We start from the raw sequence: 10,863 nt of genomic DNA on the forward strand, positions 1-10,863 counted from the left end.
TTTATACATAGAATTGAAGAGGTGTAACAACTTCACTCTTCCTTTAGTTGGTAGTGTTTTTAAGAATTTGGTTGGAATAAGGTCACTTCCGGGTGATGTCTTTGCGAGTTTTATTTATAATTTCATCTAATTCCTCCATTCCTATTGTAATCTAAAATAATAAATTCATATCAATAATAAATTCCTATTACAAATAATAATAATTTATTGTTAATTTAAAATCATTGCTAGAATGCCTCTAGTGCCTGTTTTTGGCATATCATTATGCAGACGGACCGACGGACGGACACGCGTTCAATGGGTTATATACATATAGATTATAAAATTTATAAAAATAACAAGAGAGTGTAAAAACGTACAGTATAACATTACAATCTTTTTGTCAAAATTAATTTCAGCTTTTGCCCTCTTCATTTGACTTTACAGACACAGTATTATTACATTATTAATATACATGTTATGAATGTTCTACATATTAATTTTAAATCACAATTTCTATGAATTAAAACATTGTTTTACATTCATATTCATTTTGATACATGTTACAATTTTATTTTTTCTTAATTAATTCTTTCCTGTCTATTTTCTTCATAAACATGGAGTTTTTATAACCTATTAAAAGCATTTCATAATGTATTCTCTACATTTAAATTAGGCTATGTAAATATCTAACAATTCCTGCATTGTATTTTAATTTAGGATTTTCAGCATTACATATACCTTTATTTTACAAGATTTTTTAGTATTAGGATATGTTTAGCTTATATGTATAATTGTATTTTTCATTTTAGATTTACTTTACATTAAATTTCATAACTTTCATGTACTTACAATTGTTTTTGTTCATTTTAATTCTGATTTATAATATTAACAGAAAGTTATCTTTTACTAAATATTAGGCACACATTTATATTTACTGTCATATCATTTAAAATAAACTGTGCATAGGTCACCTCCTGATAGGAAAAGATCTACCTGAATGCTCTCTGTGCCACTGCCTTTTAACAATCAAACATATTTTAACTGCAATTGAGAGTTTTATTCAATTGCCACAATAATATTTTAAGCTGGCTAATTTGAATCTTTTAGCCCTTATTGGTAAAGGTTTTAATCCTTCAGGGCTTTTTGCCCTTTTATCAGATATTAATATTTAAAGAGAAATATGATTATATTTGTCTTGTGGCATGCATTTCTGTTACATTTACTTATAAAAACTTTATAAAAACAAAAAACGTATTAGTATTATCATATCTGGTTACATCACTTTATTATTGTAGACCATTTTATGTATATCTTATGTACTTTTAAATTTTTTTGGTCATTTAATAATTTTACCACAGTATATTATTGCATACTGAAATTTTATAGTTTTTACAGCTTTTTTTTTACAAGCATGCTTCTATTTTATGATTATTTTATGTTTACTATATTGTTTGCACAGCATGGTTCATGAGGCCCTTGCGCCATTAAGTAGCACTATACCAACCAACTAACCTGAAAAAAGTTAACAGTTGCGATATTAGATGTATGTGATTTGAATTGTCACAGTTTTAAATGCAAATCTTTACAATATTTCGTTGAATCTTCATCACTCCAATTTTTCAATCTACTGATTTCTTTTATAAGTTTAAAGTTTTTGCTTTCTTATTATAAGGGTGTGAATGTTTCTTTGCCTGAAGCAATTGTCATGTCTAAAATAGAGGGAAAAAAACTAAATTTTAAAATTTTGCTTTGGATCTTGTTTCATCTGATGCTTTAAAAGAAAACATTTTTGTTTTTAAATTTCTGGAAAAATAGCGCGTGATCTTAAAATTGATTTCGTTTCTTTTGCAGATGCAATATTCTTTTTAAAGTATTGGTTTGTTCAGTATTTATTTAGTTGTTGTATGAATCAAGATTTGCTATAATTTTGCTTATGTCGTAGGTCAGGTTTTGTATTATTTTGCTTGCAATATTTAGGAGATTTAAGATTCTGTACCAAACAAGAATAGATTAAATAAATTTAAAAGAACAAAATGTTTCGAAATTTAATTCTTAGTTCATACTCTTGAGTCTATATTTTTCATTTCATTTTTTATAATTTGACATTATAAAAAACATTACATAGGGCCTAGTAAATTTCCTTGATATTACTTTTAAAATTTGCTTGACAGTATTTAGACAAATAATTTGAAAAATACAAATAAAAGTGATAAAACAAGCAAACTTACAGTGATTGTTTTCATATTTCTAAGATTGTAGCCAAAGAGGACTGGTATCTCGCAGCAATTTTAGATAGACTTTTCACAAGTTTCTGGTTTGTTAGATTAATGGCTACAGAGACAGAAAATAGCCAACTATTGTTTATAAGAAGTTTACTTTTGATTTTATGAGCCAATAATTTGCCTGCTTACCTGTAATTGTTTAATTTAACAATGGTAGTAGGAGGTGTGCTCTGAAATATTTATGGACTGGGGGTGATGAAAAAGCATTTATTGGCTAAGACAGAGAGTAGACACCTAGAAGAAAGTGAATCAGTGGTTAAATCACTGCAATTTTGATTACTGTTTGTAGGGTAAACATTGGTAATTCCCAATTGTTTATAAATTCATTTTCATCAAATAAGTAATGTATTATAAGATGAGATGTGAAAGTTATGCTTGTAAGTAGCGTGCAATACATTGAATTAAAAAATTAAGTACCTTTGAGTAAATTTTCAATTTATAACTGTTTGCAAAAAATCCTTATTGTAAGAAGAAAATTGGAAATTTGTAGAATTGTTTAAGAGAGCAACTTTATGTTAAATCTACAAACAAAATATTGATGGTGACTGAATGGTTCTGTGATATTTCAATAAACTAACGATTGGAATTATGTTTAAACATTCAATTGTCATTTTTTATTGTATTGTGCATTTAAATTCTATTAGCTATTTGGACACATTATAACAATGACACATGCAAATTTTCATTTATTTAATTGTTTTGGTATACACATAATGGGTAACAAAAGTTTTAATAGATATATAATATCGCTTAGCGGGCCACACAATTTAACGTCATGTGCCGCAGGTTGGCCGGGCATGAACTAAGTTAAAAATTTTCACATTTCTCCATAAGATAACTGAATAAAATATTATTTTATTCAGTTATCTTATGGAGGTTAAACATAGTTATTTGTTAACTAAATAACTATGTTTCACCTCACATATATATGTTATTTAAATACTTAAAGACATTGTTAGAAAACTTATATATGTATATATAAATATTAATATTTATTGATACGAAAAGAAATGTCACAAATAATTTATAATATTGTTATATCACAAACTATTTTACTAATTAATAATGTCTTCATCTTTATTCTAGAATAATCCTAAACTTTAATTGAAAACTTTAATTAAAAACTCATGATTTGTTATTAAATAATTNTTCCTTCATGTGAATCTGCCATGATAAATAATTACGTACGAATCGATTTATGTGTGCTTAGTGGAAAACTGACTGCGCGGGTCTGCACGTGGCGACGGCGCGCGTCGACTCGTCCCGAATCAGGCGCCGTTGATTTACCAATCAGAGTCATTCTAGCATCGTAAGCGTTATCACAGATGTGAAATTTGCGAATTTAACAAAGTCGTCGGGAAAAATATGTAAACAACTCCGATAGAAATAACGCTCCTGTGAGAATTAGATCGGAGGTCACCGTTTGTCATAACAATTAGATGGGAAAGTTGACACATAGGTGTCAAAATTGCACCGTTATTGTCAACATTTGACGATCATGTAACTCCTTTCCCACTACAATCGAATAAAAGCTCGAGCCCCCGGAAGCTCAGGGCGATCCAACGGAAGTTATACTTGTCAATGTGCGCATCTCGTCTCCCGGACATCCATACAACAGACTCGAACGAACAAAAAGAAAAGATATCAGTAGAAGACAAACCACAGCTTCGAACTTCCATACTTGTCGCCATCCTACAGTTCTCTCTCTCTCTCCGAGAATAGCTTAGCTGCTAAGAGCTGCCCCTTTGTATATTTATCTCATATTTAATCGCATTTAACCGACATTTTTAACTTTAGTTATTCAATAAATGCTTTGTTTATTCGTTAAACCTGTCTCCTGTCTTTGAAAGGACGCCTGCTGACTTGCTCACTTCCCTTGCCACTCGATAAAAAGCCATCCGAAACGACAGCGTGAGCGGTCCTTGCAGACTGTTGTGTGATACCGTGTATCACACATGTGTTAGCTGAATGAACTTTGATTTCGGTCCAAATAGTTTTTACTAAGCCATTTAGTTAAAACCCGTTTTGTCTAGTTAAAACTAGTTTTAACTGAAATTCATTTTTGACTAGCAGTAAATTCTAGTTTTAACAAAGGCATCCAGTAAAAACTAGTTTTAACTAGTTAAAACGGGTTTTAACTAAAATCGGGTTTTAACTGTAACATATATACTATAAGAATATTACTGACTAATTTTAATTAATTGACTGATACTTATATTATATTTGTGTTGTTATATTGATATTATATTACATATAATTCATTATGGGGTCTGTAATTACTGAGACTTTTCATTTAAATGCTAATAATATTCTAGATGAACTAAAGGAATATGCACTTAACAATCCTAAAGGCCAATTTGAAACTGCGAAGCATGCGCAGTTTATATATAATCAATTTCATAAAATTATTAGCTTAGCTGAAAATACAATTATAGATGCAATCTCTAACATTGAATTGCCAGAATTATTAGAAAACAGGCTTAAATTATTGGCAGATAAAGAAGATATCAAAAATCTGATTAATTCAAATACAATGTTTGATTCTCAACAACAAATTCTAGAAAATTTGGACAGAATCAACAATAATATGTTTAATCTAGACTCTGCAGCCAATACTATAAACAACCAAATGGCAGTTATGGAGAAGATAAGAAACATTGAGGATAAGACAAACTGTATATCCCTAAATGATAGTAATATGGAAGTTCAGAAAGCAGTCTTGGAAAAATTAGACAGAATAGAGAATAAGACCACTCAAAATATTCCTTCACAACCTACTTATAGCAGTGTACTTAACAATGGCAAGGATGGTCAACATTTAACGAACAAATCGAGTCCTCAAAAGGAAGTTATCTTAATATATAACAAGGATAAGGATAACAACAATAGTGATGTTGTTAGGAAACTGATGCAAATACGAATTAAACCATCACAGATGCATATTGGGATTGACAAAATGAGAAAGATAAGGGGAGGAATCGCCGTTGAAATAGGACAAAAGAGAGACGCTGCCATATTTGAAAAAACAATTGAAGAACAAATCCCGGAACTGGTCACACGACGCCCTAAGAGAAGATGGCCACATGTCATTATTTATTCTATACATGGAAAAATACCAAAAGAAGAGCTGCCAGGGCTTATCTACCAACAAAATCCATATATTTATGAAAATTTTATGGAAAAGGAATTTATGGATAACTTTCGAACTAAATTTAATACAAGTAAAAGACATGCAACTTACAAGAATTGGATATTTCAGGTTTCTCCTAATTTAAGACAGCATATAATTAAACTTGGAAAGGTAAGTATAGAGTGGTCGCGTTGCAGGGTTGGGGATTTTTGCCCAATCCTGCAATGCTTTAAGTGCTGCGGTTATAACCACTCTGCTAGAGATTGCCCTAATGCACATTATACATGCAGTCATTGCTCAGGGGATCATACGTACAATGAATGCCCGAATTACGAACAGGAACCCCTGTGTTGTAACTGTGAGCATGAGGGGGTACACAATGTCATACATAATGCGAGGGATAGTCAATGTCCAATATACCAAAGAATTAAGACATATATTGAATCCAGGACCGAATATGGATCTGGACAATAATAATAAAATACGTTTTCTACAAATAAACATTGGTAGAAGTATCTCTGCCACTTCCCTACTTGCTAAGATTATTAATACCTATGNATACGTACAATGAATGCCCGAATTACGAACAGGAACCCCTGTGTTGTAACTGTGAGCATGAGGGGGTACACAATGTCATACATAATGCGAGGGATAGTCAATGTCCAATATACCAAAGAATTAAGACATATATTGAATCCAGGACCGAATATGGATCTGGACAATAATAATAAAATACGTTTTCTACAAATAAACATTGGTAGAAGTATCTCTGCCACTTCCCTACTTGCTAAGATTATTAATACCTAAGACATTGTGCTTGTACAAGAGCCCTACTGTATAAGAAATGTTCCTGCGAGTATTCCTACTCCCTGTCTGGTTTTACTAGGCACACAAGATTATCCTTGGGCAATTACAATTATTCCCAATACCAATCTTTCCACTATGTTTCATAAGAAATATAGCTGTAAGTATATAGTGATTACTGATTTAATGCTCAAAGACACAAGGATAATTATAATTAATGTGTATTTACCTGGTGACTACAACTCTGATGAAATAATTGGTAAATTACAACGAATAATTAATGCCTTTAGAAGTGTTAACATTATTCTAGCCAGAGATGTTAACGCGCATTCTCCGACATGGGGAGGGGAGAGGTTGGACGGACGGGGTAACCTGTTGGAGGAATTTTTTGGTTTTAATAACCTTTACCTCTTAAACAACCCCATGTCTCCTCCAACTTTCTCCTCCCATAGAGGAGATAGCTGGATCGATATAGCTGTTTGCAGCAGCAGCATATATAGTAAGATACAAAGTTGGAAGGTATGTGAGGAAGATAGCTTAACGGAACATTCTTTAATATCTTTTGATTTATTGGATTCATCCAGTAATAATGTTCAATCGTACACCCGTAGCCCAAAATATATATTGCAACGTGCTAACTGGACAGCAGTTAAGGAGTACTTAGAGACACATTTACATAATTCTTACTCTGAGAATAAGGAAATTGTTGGTTTGCAAATAGAGGAAAACATAGCGATCATAAAACAGGCTTGCGATAAATATATACCTAAAGGTAACAATCATAAAAAAGCAGTTCCTTGGTGGACTAAAGAACTAGAAGAATTACATAAAAAATCACGAAAATTAAGGAAACAGTATCAGAAGTGTCGAGACGAATCACAACGCATTATACGTAAGAATGAATATCTCAATTGCCAAATGCAATACAAACAAAAAATTAAACTAGAGAAAATTCGCAGCTGGCGCAATTTCTGCACTGAAACTTCCATTAACCCATGGGGATATATAACCAAGATGTGCAATAATAAACTTCGTAAGACTAAAATTATGGTTGCTTCTGATTCTGATGGGGATAATCCAACTACATTAATACAGGAACTAGCATTGCAGCTAGACTTGTTCTGTCCAAATGACAACTTAAATAATGAATCAGACTTACAGAAGCACATTCGGAAAACCACTGAGGAACCATACTATACGGAGGACATGCCAGCTTTTAGTGTGGAGGAAATACAGCAAGTTTTTTGTAACCTTAAAAAGGGGAAAGCCCCTGGTTTAGATAACATAACATCTGAATTGGCAAAAAACCTCTGGTTTTTAATACCGCAACATCTTGTAAATCTTTATAATGTATGCTTAAATCATTCTATTTTTCCAAAATCATGGAAAATAGCAAGGGTCGTACCGGTGCCAAAACCAGGATCCCCAGATAGTACTAAACCAATTTCTCTGCTCTCAATTATGGGAAAAATACTTGAAAAACTACTAACTAACAGGCTACAGTGGTATGTGGAACACAACAAAATTCTGAGTAATGTGCAGTACGGTTTTCGTCCCCAAAAATCAGTGGAGGACGCAATTGAAACGACCATATGTAAAATCAAGAATCTATTACAGGATCATAAATACGTACTAGGGGTCAGCCTAGATATATCTAAAGCGTTCGATAGCGTTTGGTGGCCCCTAGTAAAATTACAATTACGGAAAATCAATTGTCCTGGCAACATTTATAAGCTACTAAACAACTATTTAAGCGATCGTACTGCAATATTGAAATATGGACAACATGAAGTGAGCAAAAACATAGCCAGAGGATGTCCACAAGGATCCGTATGTGGTCCTATCCTATGGAACATAACATTTGATGTTTTCTTGAAAGAGGACTTGGGCCATATGGGATGTGTAGCTTATGCAGATGATGTTATAATGCTCATCGGTGGACGCTCAAGAGCAGAGTTGGAACATAAAGGCAATGAACTCCTTCAAAAAATCTACAAATGGGGTAATGATTATAAATTGGTATTTAATCCATTAAAAACAAATGCAATTGTATTCAATACGCCAGGGCACAAAAATTTATATCTTAGACCGCCCCACATAAAAATGAATGATAAAACCATCAAAGTCAACAGGACCATCAAGTATCTTGGAGTTATATTAGATCACAGACTATGTTGGCAACAACATATTGAGTATATGGTCAAGCGTACAGGACTAATACTACAGTCTTTTGCCCAGGTTGCGAAAAAAGAATGGGGCCTGTCCTCGGGGGCGATGTCAATTATATATGATTGCATATATTTCCCAATCATTACCTATGCCTGTGGCACCTGGGGCTGGGTGACAAACAAAGTTCATATCAAACGAAAACTAATATCATCACAAAGAACTGCCTTACTTTTAATAACCAAGGCGTACTGTACTACCAGTAACACCAGCCTTCAAGCCATTGCCAGGAAACCTCCGCTGGACTTATCGATTAAACAAAAAATGAATCTACAAAGAGCTAAATGGGGAGAGGCGATCGAACTCAATCATCAAAGAATTACACATAATGAAATTGAATGGCGTTTCCCATACTGTAATACTCACCATTATAATACAGCTGTGCATTATAAAGATAATGAAAATGGGATTGAAAATATCAAAGTGTTTACGGATGGATCAAAACACGATAACATGGTTGGATGCTCCTTTGTAGTTTACAAAAATGAAGAAGAAATATACCATAGAACCATCCGCTTAGATAACAACTGCACAGTTTTTCAAGCTGAACTGTGTGCAATTAAAATGGCCATTATTTGGATATGTAATTTACAGGATAAAGTTAATGCTAACATATGTACAGATTCTTTATCTGCTTTTAATATGATTAATAACACCAATTTACACCCCATTGCGGAAGAGATTCGTAGATTAATAAATCACTCAAATTCTAATATCACCATATCTTGGACACGAGCCCATCAAGGCACAATGGGAAATGAGAGGGCGGATACCTTGGCAAAGCAGGCAGCTGGGGATGTCTCATTACCAATAGAATATGATAAATACAGTATCGGCTCAATTAAAAGATTATTATGGGAAAACACCATCCAAATTTGGCAAAATGAGTGGAACCAAAAAAATACGCATATTACTTATGAATTTATACCAGATCTAAAAAAATTTTACTCTTTGGAATGGTTTTACCCGGACCATACTACAACCCAACTTATGACAAATCATGGCAAATTTGCTAGCTATCTAGCAAGATTTACAAACCGAAATGACAATCAATGCTCTACATGTCTTGCAATTGATGGTTCAAAGCATTATATCTATGATTGTATAAGATTTGAAAGGGAAAGGATAGAACTAATAAGTATATTAGAGAATAATGGAATCAAATGGCCGTGTAAACTATCTGATATCTTGACTAATGGGAGCACTTATAATGCTTTTGTCAGTCTTGCCAAACAAATTTATAAGATCAATAACCAAATTATCTATAACTGAGATGTACCCTATTGTAATAAATCACATTATTGATAAATCAAATATTGAAATTAATATTCACATAAATTGAACAATAAAATTGTTGTATTGGATGGCATTTATACTTATTTTCATGAATATCACCTGATTATAAGCATTGTTATAACATTGTTTATTGAATACGCGGTATGACAGAATTGGTTAATAGTGTGGAGCTAATCACATATTATTTAAAGAAATTTACCTGATTTTAACTGGGTAATTTGAATTGGTGGATTTATATCTAGTTATGTGCAGTATATGAATTGATATATACATGTAATGTATATGTATATATTGATAATATATTTGATACTTGCTGTATTACATGTTACAATTGATATGTAATTATAATAAATAATGATAAAGTGCTGTTAGAGCTGATATTGCAATATTCTATCTTTATACACCGTGAATGTATTTAATGCATTGTATATTGTAATATTGTTAAGCATTAATGAAACCTATTATGTATACAATATTCTGTAATATGAAATAGCAAAATATAAGGTGGTAATTGGTTATTACAGATATTGTAACTAGTGCAACTTTAGATAGTATTTATTATTTGAATGTTAGATAATATATAAGATATAAATGATGAATAAATATTGAACTACAGACATCATAATAAAATATTATTAGAATATTGCTGTTACAATAATGCTATAATATTGTTTGATAAATATAATAAATTACTGTTATAATAAATATAATGCAACATTGCTGCATAATAACATATTGATATAAATACTGTTAATTGAATGTATTATAAACTATTGTTAATTGAAATAGTGTCGGCTATAGTATGCGGGATGTATATAATTGCATTATAATATATGTGATGATGTCGGCTATAATATATGTATTGTGTAAAATATAGTATAATTGTACTATTAACAATGTTATTATATAGTGTTAAAGAATGACTATAATGATTAGGGGAGATCGGGGCAACTTCGGCAAGCGGGGCAAGTTTGTCAAGCGCTTTTTTTAAAAAACAAATTAAAAGAAGACTTTGGTTATAGGTTAGGCAGTTGAGTTTTATTGGTGGCTCGTTGAGTGTAGTGTTTTTATTGTTCTCCAACAAGCGTAGTTGAATTATCAAGCAAATTTTCATTTTCGTTTAATTCCATATAATATTTTTTT

At 31.8% G+C, this 10,863-nt stretch overlaps 1 protein-coding gene across 1 annotated transcript; it reads left to right on the forward strand.

Annotated features, from left to right (window-relative positions):
- The first annotated feature begins 4,444 nt into the window (after positions 1 to 4,444).
- On the forward strand, positions 4,445 to 6,133 carry LOC111613374. The gene is made up of 2 exons (XM_023354719.1): positions 4,445 to 5,766; positions 6,018 to 6,133. The coding sequence occupies exons 1-2, from the start codon at positions 4,528 to 4,530 to the stop codon at positions 6,117 to 6,119; spliced, it is 1,341 nt and encodes a 446-aa protein (XP_023210487.1). The 5' UTR covers positions 4,445 to 4,527; the 3' UTR covers positions 6,120 to 6,133.
- Positions 6,134 to 10,863: the final 4,730 nt, after the last annotated feature.

The sequence above is a fragment of the Centruroides sculpturatus genome, unplaced genomic scaffold (genome assembly GCF_000671375.1).
Source record: "Centruroides sculpturatus isolate CEXI.00-Female unplaced genomic scaffold, Cexi_2.0 scaffold1691, whole genome shotgun sequence".
NCBI classification, from domain to species: domain Eukaryota; kingdom Metazoa; phylum Arthropoda; class Arachnida; order Scorpiones; family Buthidae; genus Centruroides; species Centruroides sculpturatus.

Excerpts from the sequence above, each read along its gene's own strand:
- LOC111613374 (XM_023354719.1), top strand. The coding sequence starts at position 4,528 with ATGGGGTCTGTAATTACTGAGACTTTTCATTTAAATGCTAATAATATT. Across the intron at positions 5,767-6,017 it reads GTAACTGTGAGCATGAGGGG|GTACACAATGTCATACATAA; the intron begins GTACACAATGTC and ends GAGCATGAGGGG.